Source organism: Mesoplodon mirus (genome assembly GCF_964341445.2).
Source record: "Mesoplodon mirus genome assembly, chromosome: 6".
Lineage (NCBI taxonomy): Eukaryota > Metazoa > Chordata > Mammalia > Artiodactyla > Ziphiidae > Mesoplodon > Mesoplodon mirus.
Window position 1 is genome coordinate 124,539,849 of NC_138982.1, and position 25,204 is coordinate 124,565,052.

General features: G+C 32.5%; 1 protein-coding gene across 4 annotated transcripts in view; it reads left to right on the forward strand.

Moving 5' to 3' along the window:
- Positions 1–25,204, forward strand: part of NCAM2 (neural cell adhesion molecule 2) — a gene marked incomplete at both ends in the record, with an annotated part of 489,199 nt that overhangs the window by 353,374 nt on the left and 110,621 nt on the right. For all 4 annotated transcript variants that reach the window (XM_082625378.1, XM_082625379.1, XM_082625381.1 and 1 more), the window contains one exon: positions 2,247–2,397. In XM_082625378.1, coding sequence (XP_082481504.1) covers positions 2,247–2,397 — 151 coding nt within the window. The remainder of the gene's footprint in view (positions 1–2,246; positions 2,398–25,204) is intronic.

The following is a 25,204-nucleotide window of genomic DNA, read 5'->3' on the forward strand; positions in this document are numbered from 1 at the left end:
CTGAAATCCAGAGACGCCTGTCAATATCCTTCTGACTTACCAGCACAACTAAAACTGTAAATGGAGAGGCAGAGAGCAGATAGGTCTATGGAAACACAGTTGCTGAAAATTGGAAATCATAATGTCGAGCAAGATGATAAACTGAGATTTATCATTATTCAGAATATAAATAGATGAATAAATGTTCAGCAACTGATCCAAGACTGAGGACATGGTATATCATGGGGCATGGGAAAGAATTAGTATCATTCATGGAAAGACAACTGGGAGAGGGCAGGTGATGCTCGGTAAGGCATGATGTATTCATCTGCACATGCTAGTTTGAGATATATATCAAATGGACTTGCCCTGCACGTGATATGTAGCTCTAGAAACTACATACTACTTATGTAGTTATGTAGCTCCAGGGAAAGAAGGATCCTGGGTGGAGAAAGAGTGACTAGAGATCATCAGTGTAGATGTGGGCAGGGATAAGAGTGCCTAAATGGATTGTATTGACTGAAAAGACACTAGAGTCCAGGACAGAATACAGAGGGCATGAGGAAGAGAGGAGGCTGTAACCAAAACCAAGCCCAAGGAAACTACAACCAAAACTGGGAGAAAAATCAGGATCATGTGGGTGTCTTGAAAGCCAAGGGAAGTTGGCACACAAGAAAGGAAGGGTATAGTTCAATAGGATTTAATGATGAACAGAGTTGCAATGAGATAAGGACCAAAGAATACCTATTTAGTTATGGAACAGCAGTTAGTTACCTTGTATAACAATTGGCCATTTTGCTTTTGGGTTTATTCATTCTGATTTTTAACTTCTGTGGATTCTTACATTTTGTTTTCTTTTCTTTCAATTAAGTAAATGGGTTTGGCAGCTGACCATCTTAAAAATTGGCAGAAGAGAATACCCTTCTGCTTGAAATCTTCACCTTACTATTTCTTTAGCAATACTTGGGAGGTGGGGAACATATTTTTGACATAGAAATCTTGATCTAAGTTACATAATACATCCCTAATATGCTTTTGTTTATTTCTTTGTTTTTGAAGACCATTTTCCAGATAGTGAATTATGAGTGAGTGAGAGGATTGTATAATGATTGCATTCCTATATAAAATTAAAAAGCACACAAAGTAACCATATTTTGCCCCAATTAACATGTTTGAAAAAAAGCTTTAAGATAGTCTTTTAATATTAATAAAGGAATAGTTAAACATCATTTTAATAATGCAAAGTACACACATGTATTGAAATTTGCAAAACCAAATCAAATCTGCCATATAGAAAATTAAACAACCATTATACTGTTTATAATAACATACATATTTCAATTGAATGTATGATATACAATATTTTGTTGAACACTAAAACCTCAAATATTAAAAAGAATCAATTCAATAATGGTAGAGTAGATGTTTCCAATGAGTTATAAAGTGCTAAAAGTTCACTATATTTCTTGATAGTACAGAGTAAAATTCAATGAATAAACTATTCTTGTTTGAAATATGTGTGCTATAAAGGTATTTGATTTAAGAAAATTCTATAATTATGTTGCACACAATAATTCTTATTTGAAATATAATCTATATGTTATTGGATTATAAGCAATTCCTTGATTTGAGTCATATTTGTGGAGTTAAGTGCTTAATAATTTCCATATTTTTTCCAATGCCTTCCTAAGAATGCTGTGTTTTTAATAGTGTATCTATGATGCATATGGTACCAATTATGCTTATGAGCAATGCTGTTGCATTCATCCAAAACTGAAAAGTATAAATTCCTCTTAAAGTCCTTAATTTTCATACATCTTGATATATCCTCCTTATGTAGTGAAATAGAAAACTAAAATACAGCAGGAATATCATTTTCACTGGTAGGTTTTAACCAGAATTGAATAGGCATTATTGTCATTTTGCTATATTTGTGAAGAACACAATTGAAAGACAACAAATCCTTCCTAGAAGAACATACTAGCTTTATAAAAAGCAAAAAACATAGTAAATAAAAGAGGTTGATAAAACTTATGTTTACATTTTTACTACTTACAAGTCAGTGTTCCTATAAGCAAGTGGGCTGGTAAAATGGATTAGCTAAAAACAGTAAAGTATAAATAAACACTGCTTTTTTGAAATAAAAAATGAATACAGGTAAGAGTTTATTTTCATTTATTGTGTCTATGATAAATGCAATATGTTTCATCATCATTTTATACAAAATAAGCATAAAATTTTTCTTTTTCCTGAATCAATGTAAACAGAGCCCAGACGGACGTATCGAAGTCAGAGGGCAGCACAGAAGCTCATCACTGCATATTAAAGATGTGAAGTTGTCAGATTCAGGGAGATATGACTGTGAAGCTGCAAGTAGAATTGGAGGGCACCAAAAAAGCATGTACCTTGATATTGAATGTAAGTTATTTTCATTTTGTATGTTTATTAAAACAACTTTTCTGCTTTGAAAAACATGTATTTTCGTGGGAAAATCAAAATACAGTAGTTCATGTTGCAGTATTTAATGCATAACTTTAGAAGGAATGCAGCCACAGTCAGTTATTAGAGACATCTAGTGGCGGTTATGGGAGATTTCACAGTGCTATGTATTTAATGGTATTAATGCTGCTTATCCTGAAAATTGTGGCCTTTTATTACACAGTGTTTAACCCAAAGCGCAATGTAAACTGAATTATATTAGTTATCAGTAATTGATCAACATCACCTTAGATTTTTATCTGTGTATTCCTAATATTAATGGTCCTGTGTTTCACATATGTAGTGAGAATTTCATTTCTCATTTCAAGTTGTTTTGTTTAATTATTTTACATCCTTATAAGTTATTGTATAGTATTTAAAATACAGTACTTAGGATACTCTATTTTTCAAGGGCTGATTGCTAACAAACTATAAGTTGTTTTCTGATCACAGATGCACTCGTCCTGTGCTGTTAAAGTCTTGCATATTGGTTTATTCAGCTTTTTCTGGAATTTCTCTCTAAGTAGCATTTTAACTGCATGCCACAAATAGTGATATGTTGTCTTTCTCTTGGCTTTCAGTTGAAAATATTTTTTATATTTCTTTGTGATTTCATCACTGGTCAATAGTTATTTATGAAGATATGTTTAGCTTCCAGATATTTATTGTTTTCATAGATATTTTGCTGTTATTTATTTCTAATTTAATACAGTTGTGCTTAGAAAACACACTCTATATGATTTTGATTGTTTTCATATTTATTGAGGTTTATTTACTGTCCCAGCATATGATCTACCTAGTGAATACATAATGTGTACTTGAAAAACATATGTATTCTGCAGATATTGTGCTCTATAAATATACATTAGATCAAGATGGGTGTTAGTGTTCTTTCATCTTCTGTGTCTTTACTGAATTTGTTTTGTTCTATTAGAGTGATGGTTGTTAAAATCCTCCACCATGATTGTGAACTTTTTTCTCTCTCTTTAATCCTGTTGATTTTTGCATCATATATTTTGAGGCTCAGTGACACAGTACACATTTATAGTTATCTTCTCTTAGTTTCCTGTTGTCTCTATAACTAATGACCAAGAATTTTATTGCTGTAAACAACACAATATATTATTTTAAGTTCTTGAAGTCAGAGGTTGGAAATGATTCTCACTGGGATAAAATCAAGTGTCCGTAGGGTTGTGTTCCTTTATGGAAGCCCTACAGGAGATTCCCTTTTCTTGTCTTTTCCATTTCTAGAATCTGCCCACCTTCCTTGGCTTGCAGTCTCCTTCCGACTTCAAAGCCAGCTTTGGCAGATTGAGTCTTTCTCACATCGTATCACTTTGACTCTGCTTCCTTCCTCACATCTTCTCTATATTTGACTTTCCTGCAATTACATTGGACCCACGTTGGGTAATCCAGGATCATTCTCTCAACTCAGCATCCTAACTTAATCACAGCTGCAAAGTTCTTTTTCCCATGTGAAATAACATGCTCAAAAAAAAGGTCTGGAGATTATGATGTGAATATCACTGGGGGGTCATTATTCTCTCTCCCATATATGTCTTCCTCATGAATTATTCATTTTCTGCACTAATCTCTGACTCAATGTACTTTAATGTTCAATATCTGTTCATGTTCTCTCAGTTAATTATCTGACACTTTACATTAAATATAGAAACCTGACAACCATCTAGGTGTTTTTACAAGGGCTCCACACTGATCTTCTTTTTTATTATTAATATCATATGTATTATATCTGTATTCATATTAATTGAGAATCTCACCAGAAATTATGATGATTTTTCTTTTAAGAATTATAGATATAGTAAGGAACTGAAGAGGAAAACTATGTTACTTACTCATCTCTTTACCATTTCCTTTTACTCTTCCTCCATCCTTAAAGATTCAGATTTTCCTCTGATATTATTGTCCTCCAGTCTGAAGGAATTTCTTCCCCATTTATTGTAGAGCATATTTGTTGGGGATAGAGTCTATTATTTTTTTAAATTTTCATCTGAAAATGTTCTCTCTGTCATTCCTGATGAAATTTTTTTCCCCTGGAAAGAATTCTGGGTTGTCATTTCTTTAAAGATATGGCTCCACTGTCTTCTAGCCCCCTTGGTTTCTGATGATAAATCCATGGTAATTTGAATTGTTTACCCCTTCTATGCCATGTGTCTTTTTTTAAATTTTTTTAAATTTATTTATTTTTGGCTGCGTTGGGTCTTTGTTGCTGTGCGCGGGCTTTCTCTAGCTGCGGCTAGTGGGGGCTACTCTTTGTTGCGGTGCACAGGCTTCCCATTGTTGTGGCTTCTCTTGTTGTGGAGCATGGGCTCTAGGCGCACGAGCTTCAGTAGTTGTGGCTCACAGGCTCTAGGGCACAGACTCAGTAGTTGTGGTGCATGGGCTTAACTGCTCCGTGGCATGTGAGATCTTCCCGGACCAGGGTTTGAACCCATGTCCCCTGCATTAGCAGGTGGATTCCTAACCACTGCACTTCCAGGGAAGCCCATATGTCATTTTTCTAAAGCTGCTCTCAAGATATTTTATTCATCTTTGTTATTCATAGCTTTGACTAGGATATATCCAGGTATGGTGTTCTTTGTGTTTATCCTGTTTGAGGTATACTGAATTTCTTGAATCTGTAAATTTATATTTGTCAATATATTTGGCAGTTTTGTATCATATGTCTTCAAACATTTGTCCTGTCCTAATCTCTTTTTCATCTCTAGGACTTCACTTACACACATTAGACTTTTTGGCTCAAAGATCTCTGAGATACTGTTCAGTTTTATATATTTTATTTCTCATTGTTCTTCAGATTAGATGATTTCTGTTGTTTGCTTTTCAAGTTGACTGATTCTTTATGGCATCATTTTTTTTCTGCTACTGAGTCCATCCAGTGAGGTTTTTGTTTTATTTAAGATATTAAGTTTTTAGCTCTAAATTTCTAATTTTGTTCTGTTTTATATTTTTTGTTTCTCTGCTGAGATTTCTTATATATTCATTAATTCTATATGTGTTTTTTCTTTACCTCATGTAATATAGTTAAATTAGCTGCTCTAAAATCTCTATCTGTTAGATTCAACATCTGAATCATCTTAGGATGTGCATACGTTAATTGTCTTTTCCCTTTAGAATTGGTCATATTCTCCTGGTTTGTTGAATGTTGAGAAATATTGCATTGTGTTCTGGACACTGTAAATATTATGTTGTGCAGACTCTGGGTCTTGACAACCATATGGAAAAAAAGTATTTTTAAGTAGATAATCACCTCTAAGTTCTGTGTTGCCTCCTGTAATCAGGGATTCACATCTCAGAGTTGATTTCTTAATGTCTTTGCTATACATTTTTGTATCTGCTCTATGCATGCCAAGCTCAGATTTTAGGCTGAGATTTCTGTGGTTTTATATACAGAATTATGGCATCTCCTTCTCTGACTCCTGTCTGGTATTACCCCCACAGTATTCAACCTGTATTGGCTTCTTTCCAGAATACCCTCTATATTTCTGGATGTGTTTTAGGTCCGGAATCACTTCGACGCTCCTTATCTAGTACCTGCTCTCTAGACAAACAATGAGGGTGAACAACAACAAAAACAACAACAAAAAAGAAACTAGTTTTCATTCCCCTCCACAATCCCTGATTTTGTTTACTTTCCAGAAGCCTTAGGGTAGTCTTGTTGTTGTTGTTTTGCTTGATTTGTGCTATTTCTAGTCCTTTTAATTATTACCAGTAGGGGAGTTGGGCTATCACAGTCTTGTCCTGCCATTATGGAAAGAGAAAGGTATATATATTCTGTTTTTAAGAAAACTTTGTCATAAGAATTTTTGGTTTCCCTAGCTCCTGGAAACAAGAGTATGAATGTCTTAGTTTCAGTTTTCAGCAATTTTTAATTTATTTCCTCCCTTCATTTTTTTTCAAATTTTATTTTTATTTTCATAATCATACATCCTTAAAGAAACCATTACCCTGATCAAAAGATTGTTCAGTTGCAAAGTCCTGAAAAGTAAGAAGTTGATCTTCTTTTTTCTCCTGCTGTGTATCAATCTTCTGTGTAGTCAATTTTATTTTTTTTTGAAATTTTTATCTATACCCACACTTAATCTACCTAGAAAGTATTGTAAGTTCTGCATATGTGAATCCTTTCAAATTTTAAATTGAGAGATAAGGGATTTCCCTAGAGGTCTAGTGGTTAGGATTCCCCGTAGCCTGGGTGCAATCCTGGTCAGGGAACTGAGATCCTGCAAGCCCTGCAGCATGGTCAAAATAATAATAATAATAAAAATAAATTAAAACTAAATAAATAGATAGATAGGATGTCTTTAGCTGAGTTTTAGAGTTTTGAGGTTCAGAATTTTAATAGTATCCTTTACCTATAAAGGGAATAATTCTCCTGATATAGGCTGAATTTCATGTGAAGCAAAGGAAAATGTTTTATATTTTAAGATTAATAAACACTATCAAACTTTATTCGTGCATTCTATTGACATGTTTCCTTTTTTGTTTTTTCAATCTTTAAATGAAAGGAGTTTCTTTTGTGGATTTAACCTATACATGAATCCTATATTTATGCTATGGCCTCTTGTTTTCTCCCCATGATGAATCTCTTTTAAATATCTGTTACAAATTACTTGAACATCTCTGACAGTCTAGCTTCCTCTTTGATTAACCCAGACTCTTACAGTATTGTTTCATATGCCTTACTCAAGATGCTCTATTTTTCACAATCAAATTTACTGATGGATTCCAGAACGCTGGGAGCCCAGCTCACTTTTCAAACTTTATGTTACATTTAGCAAGATATAATTTTGCCCATATATGTGCCCAATCTCTACTCTATTGTAGGTAATGAGATTATTACCTTCTAGGTACTTACTACAATTTATTAAAATTGAATAATGTAAAAAATGCTTAAAGTGGATGAATATTATGATGAAAATTTATTATGTTATATAAATATTCTAGTAAAAGATAAATTTATACTTAAGTAGAAAATAAAATAATTATTCATCTTAATATCATTAATAACTAAAATTCAGATTTTATTCATGTGGTAGGAGCAGAGTAAATGCCGTTATGTTATCTTTTGTCTATAGTTATTATTATTTTTGAGTATGGAATTAAATAATCGTTTGGAACATGTGACCATGGTTGTAATTTAAAATTTAGCCTGTTCTTCTTTTTCACTTGTAAGTAACTTCCTTGTTAGTGTCATTGTATTATGAAGGTCGGAACACTTTTTTATGCCTGCAATGCTACTATTTGTAAAATATCTTATTATCTTCTCATATGAAGATTAGTAGAAATTTTGGTTGGATAGGGCAACATAACAACCATGGTAAATACTTAGCTTATCAAATACGCTTATTTCTTGATAATTAAAGCCTGTGTTGTTATAAAATAGGATATTTTATTTAGTGACAAATTTATAGTAGTAATAACAATTTAATGCAATGGCATGTAATACCATGAAAAGTTATTGGTGTAAATAAATATTTGTATGTTAGAAATGGTAAGAATGTTTTTATTCTCCATCTTTGATTCAAAACAGTACAGAAATTATTAACATTACAAAGAAATTATACAGTGTCACAAAACATTTACCATTCTTTACTATGTGATTTAAGAAACTACAGCGTAATATTGTTAAGAATGAGTGGAAAAGAACTAAGCCATTTATAATTTGATACCAACCACATTTATTATAGTACCACTAAATTTAAGGTGCTTAGGAGATTATCCCTTTTTTTGTTGTTGTTCAAAACCTCTTTTGTGTTTCAGTTTAAGCAGACTCCTTGGCATCCTGCCAGTTCATTTTCAACATTCCAAAGGCATTACCCTTTCTAGGAAGCATGAGTTGAACTAAAGTTCCAATTTATAAAACAAAGGAGATAACAAGCATGTGATATGTAGTTGAATGCAATAAGTACCGATTACATAGTACATTTGATGGCAATTAGAATCAAGTTTTGTGAGTAGGTACTCATTACTTATTACCTATTAATTAGACTTAATTATTTTATGTGATTAATTTAATAATAACATGGTAAAAACGCCTGTTAAGAAATACTGAATTTTTCATTTACATTTTTTTCTCATTGAGCTCTCTGCACCTTCTTTTATTTCTTGTTAGAGATAATAGCAATATTCAAATGAATTTTCTCCTGTATAAAAGTTGTTAGCAATCAGAAACCTCTTAAGGATATAGAGATATTAATAACCTTATAACACATTTTCATGTTACTTCTAGACTTAACATGTATTCCATATAATTAATAAAACTTTGTTTTATTACACAATTATTTCCTCAAGTTTTGCAGTCTTTCAAAATAACTAATTCCAGTAGCATGCTCTGCTACATGTACAGGATGAGGTAGGTAAGATGTGAGACCATGATTTTAACATTTAAAGAGAGTATCTCAATAACACTTAGGAAAACTCCTTATTCATAGCAGACAAACATTTTATTTCTGTGATTAAAATCTTGTCTTATGAACCTACCCTATACACTCACCATAATACATTTAAATTGTTCAGACTTTAAAGAAGATGGCTTATTTGCAGAAGTAAATTGGTTCTAATGTCAGCAATTATTTACATTTTATACCCTTCATGATAATTTCAAGGAACATCTGAAAGAAATAAAGTCTATGTCTACATCCAGAAGATAAAAAGAATAGATCATTAAAAGAGAAAGGTGAAAATATCTTTTACTGCTCACCTGTATTTTTTTAACCCAGACTTTGCATGGACCTTCTGGGGAAATTTGAAATATCACATTCTTCATGTGTACAGATACTATAATTTACTCTAGTTTTATCACATTTTGTCTGTCTCTGACAGATATAATCTGATTCAGATTAAATTTTGTGAAAATGTATTTCAGAGATTATGATGATGAAAAGTTGTTAAGGAATTTTAGGAAATATCTAACCCTTGAGAGGATAAATCTTATAAATGAATCAATATCAGACAAACAAATGAAATAGTCATTGTGTTTAACTATTGGATTTATCACTACCTCTTGGCACCTACTTAACCTAATTGTCCAGAAATATCAATCTCTATATCCAGTTTGCCACAGCTTTCTGCCCCTCCTCTGGAATGAAGACCTTTCACAGTGATCCCAGTTCTCACTAGCATAGGGAATGTTCTAACTTGGGCAGCTGTAACTAAATATCTTAGACTAGGAGACTTTCACAGAACTATTTATTTCTCATTTTTCTGGAGGCTGGAAGACCAAGATCAGGATGCCAGAATAGTCAAGTCCCTGGTGAGCACTCTTTTGCTGGTATGTCTTCACATGGCCTTTCCTTGGTGCATGCTCGCAGGAGATACACCTCCTCTATCTTCCTCTTTCACTAAGGGCATTAATCCCATGATGGTGATTTTACTCTCATGACTTCATCTAAAATTAATTACTTCCAAAGTCCCCACCTCCAAATACCATCACATGGAGAATTAAGGATCAACTGATCAATTTGGAGGAGATACAAAAATTCATTCATAGGAATGAGCTTTCTGTATTAGACAGAGAAGACCACCTCACAGATGGAACTAATGCAGAACTTCACAGGGTGAGGCTGCACATTGCGATCACATCATATCAAGCCTTTTCTGACATCACTGAGTTGTGTCTTCTTGAAGATCCTGAAAACTGTGCTAAGACCTTGTGATAGACTGCTTACAGCTTGTCTTAGTCTGCTTGGGCTGTTATAATAAAATACCATAGACTGGGTGACTTATAAAAAACAGAAATTATTTTCTCACAGTTCTGGAGACTGGAAGTCTGAGATCAGGGAACCAGCATGTTTGGGTTCTGGTGAGGACCTTTTCCAGTTACCGACTGCTGTCTTCTACTTTATCCTCATAGGATGGAGAGTAGAGCAGAGGAAAAAGCTCTCTCCTGAGTCCTAAGGGGACTGATCCCACTCATGGTAGCTCCTCCCTATGACCTCATCTAATCCTGATCCCCTCTCCAAAGCCACAACTCCTAATACCATCACACTGCAACATATGAATTTTGTGGAGGCACAAACATTCAGCCCATAACAGGGCTCTCCCACCTTCCTCCCCCTCCTTAGGATGTGGTGCCAGTAGGTTTACCTTGCTGGACTTATTACCTGACACCATAGTCCAGAATAGTATGACCATCCAAAGTTAAGGTACTTAATTCTTGAAAAAGACCAGTCCAACAACTTGAATCCAATCTGCCAGAACTCTGTGACCATAAATCCTTAAATCCTCTAAATTTCATTATCTAATTTCAGTGGAGCAAAGTCAAGGACAGCTTTTCTTCATACTGTCCATGGATTGTTGATACCTATCCATGGACTTATGCCAGCTCACAGTTTGTGATGAGGTAAACTAGTTTTTTTTTTTAATATATATATATTGGGCTTTACTAAAATAATGTTTAAATGTCATAGTATTACGAGCTATTCTTAAATTTTAATTAATCTGCTGGGTCTAATCCTAGGACATTGGTCAACTCATTTAAATTACCCAAGCTTTAGTGTCCTGATGTGTAAAGAGGAAAAGATGGATCTAAATTTATTATTTTATGAATTTAAGCATACTAAATTTAGGATCTTAATTATATTTTTTCATTCAACATTTATCAGGCATGTATTACACACCAAGCACTTTTTCAGGTGTTGAGTATGTAGAATTATAATAAAGCAAACAAAAACACTTGACTTTATGAACGTTACATTCTAGCAAGGAAAATCAATGATACAAAAGACAAAATAGGGACTTCCCTGGTTGCACAGTGGTTAAGAATCCACCTGCCAATGCAGGGGACACGGGTTCGAGCCCTGGTCCGGGAAGATCCCACATGCCGCAGAGCATCTAAGCTTGTGCGCCACAACTACTGAGCCTGCACTCTAGAGCCCACGAGCCAGAACTACTGGAGCCCACGTGCCTACAGCCCGTGCTCTGCAACAAGACAAGCCACTGCAATTAGAAGCACGGGCACCGTAACGAAGAGTAGCCCCTGCTCTCTGCAACTAGAAAAAGCCCACATGCAGCAACAAAGACCCAATGCAGCCAAAAATATATAAAATAAATAAATTTATATTAAAAAAACAGACAAAATAGCAAAATATATAAGAATCAGTGAAAATGGCTAAGGAAAAAAAAAATAAAACAGTGCAGTGAGATACATCATCGGCTAATGTCACAATAAATATACATAAAAAACATTCCAAAACTCAGTGACATGCAGTAGTAATCTCATACTCAACTGTAACTAGCTGACCCAAGTGGTCCTTGAATAGGGAGCTCTGCTTCAAGCAGCAAAGCTTAACTCCATGTTATGGGTCCAGTAACACTTGAAACCAGACTGAAGAGGCAGCAACTATATGGAGGAAGCTACACCATGGTGATGGAAGAAGCACAAGAGGACAACTCAATAATGAAAGGAAATTTCAAGCGTTTGCTCGTGTCACATTCAAAAAGTTGCATGGTTAAGCCTAACATCAATCCAGCAGGGAAATGCACTCCTGTTCTACTGGGAGGGCTTTTGGAGAGAGTATTCACTGAATAAAATAAGCCGTATCTGAAGTTCATGCCTATGAGTGAAATTTCAGATAGTTAATTTTAAAATAATATTTTTGTTGTAAAAATAGGTATATTTACACATTTCTCTAAATTGCTTTTCAAAGATTCAAAATATTTGAAAGATATAAAATATTGCAATATATCTAGGAAGCTGGAATCTACTTATATGGAATAGCTTAGAAAGTATAAGATAACATATAATTTAATGCACATATAATTAAATACGTCATAGAGATTATACAACTGAGCAGTAATAAAGAAAAACAATCCTCTTAGAAATGTAAAATTTTCCACAATATCTTAAAGAAGTGGAACCTGAAAATCAGATAATATTGATTCAGTATCTATGCAATTTTAAAACCTATATGGCTCATTTGACTTACTCTGTTTATTCGGATATATCCCTTTATTTCATATTTATATGGTCATCTGGAGTAAAATATCCTCTCTCCTTTAGTATTGATGGCAAGATAAACTGTTTCTGTCCCGGTGATGAAGATGAAGCCTTGATAAGAGCAATTAACCTCTTTAAACAATTATTTTTATCACTGTTAGTGTCTCATAATGCTTCATAAGCTGTTGACTTTCAAATAGTTCTTGTTAGATACAAATAAGTCAATGACAATCCTGTTTGTTTAGGAAATTTTGATTTTTCTTGGGCCTCCTAAAAAAGTATTTTAAGGTAATAAGAGCAATTACCAATGCAGTCAGTTCAATACCATAAAAGATAACCTATTTTTGATACTTTATATTTTTCTGTGATTTTCTCAGACTTCATAATATGACTAATTTTTCTTTCCAGTACTCTTGAGTCATCAGTGCTAAAACAATTGATTTAAACATTTTTCTTGCCCTGAGAAATATTCCTCAATATGATTGCTTATTTTATTCATTTAAAAAAAAAATCCTTATTTTAGATCTTTACTGAAAAATAAGAAGTAGATGTGTAAAAATTCCAGCTCGTATCTTAATAAACCGAGATAAAAATTTCATTTGAATATATGCACATTTATTTTGAAATTTTATTTTAAATGTTTTGATTTCACACAACTAGATGTTCTTTCCCAGAGCGAGTAAAAACTTTTCCACTATAATGTAATGTTCACAGAGACAAACCTAATTATTTCTAACATCTCTCTTTTTTTCTGAAGAAAAAATAAACACATATTTGTGATTTTTTGGAAGCTCTTGGGGAAATCCCAAAGATGTTTTTGCATGTAATAGATATTATAAAATGTTTACTTTGTTTTTTTTTTTTCTAAATTTAGAGTTCTACTTTGGAAAAGCAAAATCAAAATCACTTTCACAGATTTGTTCACTTGGTAAATTAAAATTGTAGGTGACTGAGAGACTATGCGGTTACCTATTTAATTAAACTGACAATAAATTTTTTAAATAAACATAAAAGGTTAAGAAAATGCTTCCTTGATTAATTTTTGTTATCTATGGTGTTTTTCATTCAGACTATGGTTTACAATGGGTTCTTGCTTCTATATACTTTTAATTTAGTTTAACTGACTTCTAAGTCTAATTTAATTTAACTGATTTTTAAAACTATCAATCATTAGTAATATAAATGTTGTACATAATAGTATAGGACCAGCTGCTTTATATTTATTGGCAGTAAAATTATCGTGGGGAAACCAAAAAAAAGAAAAGAAAATGGTATACATTTTTTAGCTCAAAAAAATACTGTTAAAAGGAGAAACTCATATCAATAAACTGCTATTTTAGGAGAGGCTGTACATTTTTTGGTTTTATTTACTATGATTCAAAGCTCTGAAAATGTATCACATATGATTCATTTCTATTCATAACTTGAATTGCTTTATTTATTCCATCTGGCACAAATTATTTTGCTCCATTATGTAAAAAATTAAATTTTGATGATAGTTTATCACCTCTTTAAGTAAAATAGTGTTCTAATTAAGTATGCATTAAAGATATAAAATGTTTGTCAACATAAACAATAGTTAAGCAGAAAGAAGTTGTGATCTAAGTCCTATTAAATAATACTGTGGTTGTTTGAAAGTTAAAAATATGTGTCAATTTGTTACCAATTTTCAATTAAGAGACTTAAGGGATGTAGAAAATGTTTATATAATTCCTTACTTTTCAGTCTTTCAGTTAAAAGGGGATAAATTTAAAGGTTAAATGGTGATAATAATAATAATAATGTGATCTCATTGTGATTAAATTTGCTAATTATATAACATGCTTAAAATAATAACTAAGCACCATTATTTCCAGTCTTGTTTTTATTAGGATGATGATGATGTTGATGTTGATGATGATGATGATGATGAAGACAATAATACTGAGCTTTTCTTGCTTGTTTTCTATTGTTGTGACCTAGTCATTCCATTATGCATAAAATAAGCAACATTCTAGAATGCACAATCAAGGACTTTAAGATACAACAGTGGAAGTGTTTTCATTTGCTTTTGATTTTTTTTTTTAAGTCATCAGAGTTTGATAGACTTGGGGAGTTTAAGAAATGAATTAAATTTGTGGAGCTGTTTTTACCTCATATAAAATTAACAACCTAGACATGAAATTAAATCAATAGATAAACAATTTACATTTTACTTGATAGTTTTCTTTTCAATTTTAATGATAGTGGCCAACTTTAAATTTGTTTGACATTAATAAGCACAAATTACATGTTACAGAATGTGCTACTGCTAAATCCGATTCTGAAGAAACTAATATTATTGTTATTTGTAAAATGACTTTAACATTGTATATCCATATGACCAATCATCCTTCTTTTGATAATTCAGAAATTTTTATGAAAGAGATTCACTTAAGCTTTGTATCCTAAATTTACACATGAAGTCGTGCATAATAATAATAATATAATCTTAAAAATACTGTAGCCTTTTCTGGAGATTTCAATTATATAAAGCAACAATAGGGAACAGAATAGCCATAAGTAGTACAATAATTTTATTAGTATTTGTATGTATGCTTTATGGAGGAAAGAGATTAGGACAAGAGAAAGAACAGTAATAGTAGAAGGAGGAATAATTCACCTTACTTATGATCCAACTTTTCTTATGATCAGTAGAAAAGTTAAACAGTGATTTAATACTTAAATCACTAACAACAAATTAAAGAGAAACCCAGCATATGTTAAGAAGTCACATATAGATATATCTTAATATAAATGACACTTATGACTCCAGAGTGATAAAATATGCTGAGATTTATGCATAACTTGGCTGTTCAAATTTAGTACAGAAAATGCACACCCAGTGCTATGGTTAGTTGGCAGTAAGCACACATCTAATTTAGTGTTCCGTGTAACCATTAGAATTCCCATGACACATGGACTGAACCCAGTTAATTGCCATAGCTGATTCTCCATATGAGTGAACATAGAGTAGAACTGAATCTATGAAATTACTAATTGAATTATCCTCTAAATGTGCCAAAAGATACATTAGTTTTTATTCCCTTGGTAGTTTCCTTCGGCATAAATCAAATGAGAAAATTCAATGACTGAAAAAATTGTTAAAAAATGTGTCAAGGTATTTTAGATATTTAAAAGAAAAAAACATGTGCAGTTAATTCTTAGCTAATTCAAAGGACTGGCTTCTTCACAAAATAGGCAATAAGGGTCTGTGAAAAGCAAGGTATTACTATAGATTAACACAGGATTGAAGTCCTAAGTTCTATGATGTTAGGAGAGTCAGGCAAACATTGGCACACTTTTCTTCCTCTGTTAAATGGAGTGATAGTATCTGGAATACATACTTGTCCTGGGTTTTCATTCATTGAGTTAACTATTATTTACTGAGTAAATACTGAGTGTCAAATATAAATTCAGTTGCTGTACAGACTGTGAGAAAAGCAACATCATCCTTACTGTCATGAAACTTATGTTTTAATTAGGGGGATGGAACACACACAACCACATTAAGATGAAATTAAAAAAGAAGTGATTAGACGGGGGCACAGCTAGTACAAAGGGCTGAAAGCAGGAAAGAATCTGGTATGGTTAGGGTTTAAGGAACAAAGTTAATCTGGATCTGGATGGAGACAAGGTCACAGAAGTAGGCATAGGCCAACTAGTGTCGAACTTTATAAACCATCATAAATGTTTTTGATTTAAGAGATGTGAAAAGAATCTTTCAGAAAGGTTTAAGCATTATCTTAAAATAGAAACTAGTAGGCCAGTAAGCCAGTAAGGATGGGGTTTCTAAAATTGACCAGGTAATGAATGTGGCTTTGACCAGATATATAATAGCATGGAGAGAAGCAAATGGTATCTTTATATACTGTGATTTATGGTGAGGAATGAATGCCAAAACTTTTAAAATCGAATATTCTATTACAAAGTAAAATTATTGTTGCTAGTATTTGTAATTCTTAAACTTTAATATTAAAGAAAAATTTGAAAAGTTTATACCATGAAGTATGATGACTACAAGAGAGGACAGTGTTTTCACTGAAGTCTGTAAATTTTCTGTAGGGCATGCAAGACAGATTTGCTATAATCCCAATACTGTTTTACAAGGACCATACATATTTATGTTAACAATATGATTTTAAAAGACTTAAATTTATTTTTCATTGATTGTAAAGCTTACCCTAATAATGCTTTTCAATTTTATTCACAAAATGGATAGTACTGTAGATAGTGAGGTTGTAAAGTGAGCTGCCTGATTTAAGTAATTATGAACCTGTAAAACTTCAAGTAAAAGAGTTTTATATTTCAGTTCCCACAGCTTGTGTTGTGTTTTGTGATCAGCTCCAGCCTTCTCATGCGCCGGCAGAATTCAGGAATCCAGCTAGCGCTCAGCAAGATCTAAGACAGGTCACAGGTACCAACCACCCTGTGTTTTCAGGAAAAAAAAAAAAAAAGACTTCAGAGCCTCAGAGGAAATGACAAGAGAAAGTGAAAAGCTTGTATTAAGCAAGTAATCGAGTCAGCAAATCCTGTATAGTGACAGGAATGCAGTGATGACTGCTGTCAACTCTAAGTCTCAGTAATAAGGAGAGAAAGAGAAACAGAGAGAGAGAGAGAGAGAGAGAGAGAGAGAGAGAGAGAGAGAGAAAGGAAAGAAAAGGAAAGGAAAGGAAAGGAAAGAAATAAAATAAGATAGGGCATTTATCAAAACAGGAGTAACTCGACATCAAGTCTGGAGGAAGTCTTAAAAGTTTCTTTAACGTCTCCTGATATGACTGGAATATGAGTTTCCTGGTTCCAACTTTGAGGAAATGACAGATTCAGATCCTGGCAAGCTTTGCTGTTTCTTCTTAGGCTGGCAACTTTAAATCAGAGATTTAGTCAAGGTCATGATTAGAAGTATGTTGAAATGATGTAGTCTATACTGCTACCATTTAATTAAATCTAAATAATGTCTCCTTAGATCTTTCCATTGTGATGATAGTGAAGAGAACATAGTTCCTTGATTTTTAAAGTCTGTGTTCACTTTACATCCAATTTTACAAAATCTCCTTCTTACAATCTATGCAGTAATATGTACATTTTTATTAATCATATAACCATTAAGGAGAAGATATGGAAGCCTAAAAATAATCTACTTTCCAATGGTTTCAGAACCTAGGACCTCTTGTATTATTTTCTCTTGTGAATTCTCTGGTTTTAAAGATATTAACTTATTAAAATGATATTTAGTAAAGTGGGATTATTCTTCATTTTCATTATATATTTATGAATGCATATATATATTCAATATATTTAATACCTATATATATATTAATATGAATACATGTACCAGAGACTAAAAAACATGAAACAATTAGCATTACCCAAGAGATTTATATAGTTCTAGCCAAAAGCAAATGTCACCTTTTATATGGTTCACTGCCAAAGATAATATTTACCAATATGTGGTAAATATAATATTGGTAAATATTATAACTCTCTCTACATTTTTAAAATTTGTGCCAGACTCATGTTTTCTATGTTAGTGGATGCTTAGAGATTAAGGAAACCAGTTCAACTCAATAATTCTATAATAACAAAAAAAGAAAGAAAAGAAAACCTGAAGTCCAAATTAATAAACAGAAAACAAAGGTAACTTCATTGCTATCTGGCAGAAGTGGAACTTAAAGTCAATGGCAGACCTGAAGCTATTTCTAATACAGTATTTTACTTATAAACAGCAACTGCAAAATTCTCTTTTCCAGTGTAGTTCATCCGCTGTTGTGTGTGTGTGTGTCCAGATTCTGATTGCAAGACTTGTGACAATCCATGGGAAGCACTTAGCACTGTGTTCAACACATTTCATGTGCTCACAAATGTTAGAGGTTAAAGTTCATCCTCTTCTGGGAAGATTTCGCTGTGCCTCCTCTGCACATCCTAATTAGGGCCAATGTTAATGCCTTTTGAGACAGGAACCTTATGCATTCCACTTCAATTGTGCTATGCATTGCCTTGCGGTAAAGTTATTTATTTTTGCATCTGCCTGATTCACTAGAAAGGATTCCCTGTTGGCCTGAATTCCCCACATTTCAACAGTGCTTAGTATAAAATAGACACACAGTAATAATTTTGGATAATTAGTGCAGTGGCCGTCCTTCCCAGAGGTTCACATTCAGAATCTTTAAGAGGAAAGCCTTAGGCATCTGATTCCTTTCCCCTATAAACTCAAAATACGATGATGAGGAAAAGCAAGGGTGACAAAACCTTTATAGCTAAACAATTATATCCAGCATTTGCTAAGGGCTTACTGTGAGTAGACACAAACTTTGATATTATTTTGACTAGAAATGTGTAATCAGTTCAATCATTAATATTTAGAAAATTTTTAATATTTTGTTTTACAAGCCACCTTATGATAGCAGTGTTTGAAATGGATGATGGAATAAATGGAAAAATAAACAGTTAAAATATCAAACCAAATACAACCAAAACATAAACAAAATGCAAATTACTCTCAATATCCTATAGAGTATAATTAAATTTTAAACCATTTATTGTAAGAGTAAGGTATGTAGAAAAAACAGAATTGCATCACCCTTTTCATGGTAACATGGATCTAATTTAGAAATTCAAATAAAAATAAGGCCATTGTTTAAGGGATCGAGTACAATATATGATACCACTATACTGTCAGAATGAAAGATGAGTTTTGCTTTCTTGAAAACATAAGAAAAAATATAATACTGTTCTTTTTTGACTCAAGCATATTACTTCATGTGCAGTGACATATTTTTAAAACATGAAAATTAAGGCATTTACAATTTCATTCTGAATAATTAATGTCTCCCCAAAAATAAAACAGGTAACTCAAAATTCCCCTGAAATAATGCATATTTGTGTTCACTGTAGAATGAATTCATATATATATGAATATATGAATATACATATATATTCATTTACATATGAAAGAATCAGAATTTCACCACTGAGAAAGGTGCAGAATGAGAAATATGCTAGTATTAATGTTTGACATTTTTAGAATATGGAAGATATTTTTGCAGTTATGTCTAGCATTTTTTGCTATATCCTATGTATGGTATTTTTATTAACAAAGTCCCCTTAGTCTTCATTATAGTCTAGACCATTCTTTTAATAGGGGCAGTATATACTCAAGTAAAATACATGTGAAATATAATTTAACAAAATATCTATAAACTGTAACTATCAGGTTCATATATGGAGACACCATACTCAAATTGGCGATTGCCCAGCACATGTTGGAATTAAAAATGATGGAAGCAATGTAATATATTTTCACATCTTAATGTTTCAACAATGATTTGGAAACAGATAATAACCTAATTTATTAATCAATATCTTAATAAAAAGTTGAATATTGGGCTCTACTTGGGAAATTCCTGTGAAGTTTCTTGATGTAAAAATTATATAGTAAATTCATTTTTAAATAAAAAAATATAATTAAGTGTTTTAAAAGGCAATTATAGTTTAAGATATTAGTAAATATGCCCACTTGGGGATGAAATTTATTCTTTATTGAGATGTCAGATGATAGCTTCCATTTACTTTAGGCAATTTATTTTTTTTTAGTGCAAGAACTTACTTGTCATGATCAAGAGCAAAAGTACTATGAGTTAGCATATTCATAATTTCTTAATCACAAGAAAGCTAAGCAGCACTATTTTAAAATTACCTTTGAAATACAAATCTTGTATATAAGCAGTAACCAAATTAACTTTATACACTCACTACATTATATTTTTTATTAATTCAAAATAGATGGTATATTAAAGTTACCAAACTGGAAACTAGGGGATTATCTTTGACATTCTGATATGGAAAAAATGTGTTATCTCTCTGTTCACAATCTTAAACTTATAGTTTATTATTTCAGTTTTTTGTGTCTTGTTGCTGAGATTGATGTAAACATACCTGTGAATTATCTCAAGGTACCTTCAGTTATAAAATAAATAATCTTAAGAGAACATATATAATAGAGTAAAACTCCAAGATGGTAAGGGAAGCTTCTCTTTCATGTTCAATGTTTGATTCCCAATACCCAGAAGGGAACATAGGATGAAATCAGGAAATATTTGTAAAATGTAAATTATACAACTAGGCGAAATATATTTTATTGTATTCTTGTCCTGGTTCTTCTTTTCCTCCTCCTTTTTTCCCATCCTCCCTCCCTCTCCCTCTTTCTCTTTCTCCTACTCTAGTTTTAGATTATATTTTTTCATATGTAAGATTAATTTTCCTGAGTTTTTATCTAAGCACTATTAATTCATGAATACGTTGCCAAAACATGGTTCTAGCCATAAAATCCAGGGTGGGGAAAATGGCTGGCATGCCCCAGAATATATTTCTTTTTATATCTTAGCTTCTTGTACATCAGCATGGAAATTGGAAAACTGATGATTTTAATTATCTCACATGCTTGGCATCACGTGGACATAAGTGGGCATACTAATGTGCAGTGTTTTCACTAAAATCATTCTAATCTGCATTACATTTTTACTTTATTGCTTAAATATAGTATACAGGACATAATAAAAGGCTTCCTTGGTTCCTTGGTATAATCACTTCAAACATTAATTCCAGTGTTGAGTAACATTGTTAATGACCTATAGAAACTAGTCCCTGAGAATATATTTATACTTAGTAATATAATAACTGGCATAGCAGTATGATTTCATGAAATAAATATAAAGAGCCAAAGACTGTGATCTTGGCTCTGCCACAGCCTTCCCAAGTATCCCAGAACAAAGTTTCTCGTATGTAAAATAAAGATTCCTATGTTCCTTTCCAGATATTAGATCTTATGAGATCTGTCCAGTTCTGCAGGACTTATAATGACCATGCGCACAAGTGTTGCAAGTTTAGCTTGGTTCACATTTAGATACTAAAAATACAAAGATCTCTTTTTCTTGCAATGAGAACTTGGTGAATTCACTCAGTTGGGTATAAATCTCCCATCTTTCCTGTCTGAAAGTCTGGTTGGGGTATACTTTTTATTGTGTGTGTGATACATTTAAAAAATAATTCTAACACTTCACATGTACAAAATTACAGAAAACAACTCAGTGGTTCTTATCATGGTCACATTTGCTTCAGATCTGTCTTTGTCATTTCCTCTTAAAGAGAGGGAAGCAAGTACTTTTGTTTGTTTTTAATTACCTTTCTTGGGAGTACCCTTTCTTTTGTCAAAGAGAAATTATTCTGACACTTGTTAAAAAATGGTAAGGAAAACTTTATTCAAAATTGTTGCAGTAGGGGTCAAGACTGCTGCAATGGAGCAGAAAGATTAAACACAACTCTGAGTACAAGGACAAGTAAGGATTTATAGCCAATGAGCAGGATGACAAGAGTCAATGGATGGAAAATTACTAACAAGAACTTGATTAAATTTCAAGGATAATGTTATTCTTACTAAACTGGCCTAATAGGATTCTTGCTAAAAGCAGGCCATGGACATAGACAGTAAGGATCTTGAATGGCATATTTGGATTTTGTTACTTTTCAAGTTTCTCTTATTTTTCTTCTCAACTTTGCTCAGATAAAAAATTTGTTCTTCCAATAAAGTTATTTATATTCATTATAATTTGTAAAATATTTTAATTTGGAAGTTAATATGATTGAGGGGACATACAGTACCTTAAGAGATGTTTCCATAACTTTATAGTTCATGTAGTCAGGAATTAATTTTCCCAATGCATAGAATACAGGGCACAAAACCTAGACAAAGAATGCAAAGAATGCAACTTCAAGGTGAAACTTTGTCTATGCCTATCTTCCTATCTGCATATATATATATCTCATCAGTTCTGGTCTTTCCACAGTTCTACTCATGGCTTATTCCTCTTCCTTCCTCTAGGCTTTTTGTTTTTCGTTTTAACTGACAAAATGTATTTCTTCCGTACAACATTTCAAGCCTCTCATGATGTGAAAGCCTTACTCTTCTGAAAAGGCCTAATTTTCTGAAAATTACAATTTTTGGTTTACCAACCCGAGATCTGGCTACATGTTTTTAGCCTGAAGTCTTCACGTGTTGCCTCTGCCAGAGGCACATCCTCTTCCAAAAAAGTGGCCCAATATCAATTGTTCGATTTCATTAACATGCCAACCTTGTGCCAGTGACTACGGCTGACTGGCTACTGGTTTGATATTTACAAAGCATACAGTATACAGGAGTTTAGTTTCTGTTTTATTGTAGACAGGAGTTATCAGTATTTTCCTGCCTCACACCTCAAATACATTTTTAAATGTAGCTTTCAGTATAGCATGTTTTGCCTGTAGCACGTTTGCATGCAGCATCAGTAATTCCAAATTAAATTCCCACTGAGATCATCAGGCAAGCAATTTGTAGCAATTGCTTACTTTTACAGAAAAGCCAAATTATGCCCTAAGTTTATGGTTAAATTATAATGATATAATACACATACACACAGATGCTATATTGCAGACAGTGTAGACTGTGAGTCAGGTAATAATAGTTACATTAATGTGTGTGATTTTCATACTGAGCTATATATATTACACGCAAATACATTATTTATAAACCTCTCTCTAGCATATTATAATGATAAAGAGGTTATAGTTCATATAGATTAAGCAATAATAAAATATCTTATAGATAGAGCTAGAGCTAGAAATGGATATAGATATAGCTTAACTTTTGACTTTGAATATCGGGAAGTTTGGTTTCTCTTGCAGTTGCATCCTAATTAGTTATACATTCTTAGTTTTTTCACTTAATCTTCCCAGGTCTTGAAAAAGTATTTTCTTTCCTTTTCTCCTTGAAAATACCTTCTGTGCAATTTAACTGAACCACTGAATTAAAAATTAACTGACAGTTTAATATCCAGTAAATTTGATGTACAGTTTTAGAGAACCAAGTAAGCGTCTTACATCGTTTAAGCCATCAGGTATATAATTGTGACCAAGACAAATCTTATTTTATTAAAGTATACTTGACTTACAATATTTCATTAGTTTCAGCTGTACAGCATAGTGATTTGATATTTTTAAACATCAAGAGGTGATCACCAGGATAAGTCTAATTATCATCATAAAATTTACTACTGGATTATTACTACTGTCTATATCCCTCAGGCCATCCATACACACATTACATTCTTGAGACTTATTCATTTTATAACTTGAAGTTTATTCCTCTTAATCTCCTTCCCCATGGAAACTGAAAATGTGTTCTCTGTATCTGTGCGTCTGTTTCTATTTGTTATGTTTGTTTATTTATTTTGTTTCTCAGATTTCACATGTAAGTGAAGTCATATGGTACTTGTCTTTTTCTGTCTGACTTACTTCACTTAGAATAATACCCTCTAGGTTCATACATGTTGTCACAAATGGCAAGATTTAATTTTTTTATAGCTCAGTTATAATATATATATATATATATATATATATATATATATATATATATATATATATATATACCATATCTTCTTTTTTTTGTTTTAACATAGTCAATTTTATTCTCCTTAAAGCACAAAATAGAGTCTTTGGTTGTACAAACACCAATAGTTGTAGTCTTACCAGGAGGTCCCAGCTGGGGTCAGGCCGTTAGTGAGCGGCCAGAACTCCTGAGGGGACCTCTTTAAAATGCTAACAGCTGGGTTAAACGACTCGAGGCAAGGGTGGCATTGAAGCTGGCAGGGTCCCCACCCCAATATACCATATCTTCTTTATCTGTTAAACCCATAATATTCAGATCATTTGGTGGAGAAACAATCATATATCAATAGGTCATTCCAGTTTCTATGACCATGCTGAGGGAGAGCATAGGATATGTGGGAACACAAAGTAAGGGAACTAACCCACAATTGAAGATTGTGGAAAGGCTGTGTTAAGTTAGCGTGGAGCTTAGTTTTGAAGACAAGTTTTGAAGGCAGCCAGGTAAAAGGAAGGACAGACACATTGCAGCTAAGGGAAAACCATAAGCAGATACATCTGTGTAATATTTGCACATTTAAGTGCCAATATGTGTCACTATTTATCTGATCCTCTTTTGTGGGACATTAAGTTGTTTTGAGATTTTGTTATTAAAATAACAATGTGCTAAAAGTCCTTTATACTAACATTTGATAATATTTCTACTTATTTCTCTGGAGAGATATCTAAGACTAGTTTGCAGAATCAAGATTACAAAGTTTTTTTTAAGGCTTTTGTGTTCCTGAGGAATTGTCCCAAATATGTTCTCCTCAATAATGTATGATAAAGTCTGCATCACCAACACATTGCTAGTAGTGAATATTATAATATTCCTGAGTTGAATAGAAATTCAATGGACCCTAGTTAAAATTGCCTCAGATTCACATGCCACGCCTACAACTTTGTACTAGAACAAGCTTGATAGCTCTTACTCTGGATCCCTCATGCTTATGACAAAGTAACACCTTCCTCACAAAGTTATGAAAAAGATTAAATGAAATAAAATGTATAAGCTTACTGTCATATAGAAAGCATTCAATAAACATTTCATACTTCTATGTGAGATTGACATTGAAAACATACAATAAAACATGTATAGGACAAGAATATTTAAATAATTATTTGTGCGTTTGTACTGGAGATTATAATTTATATTACATATCTGATATATAATCTGTTGATATAATAAAATTGGTAGAAGATCATCTTTAAGTAATCTGGGTAGTAAAACAAAAGGTTTAATTTAAGCAGTTTGAAATTGATAACTTATGAGGGATATTAATTTCTAAATAGATAATATCAGTAGCAACAATAATC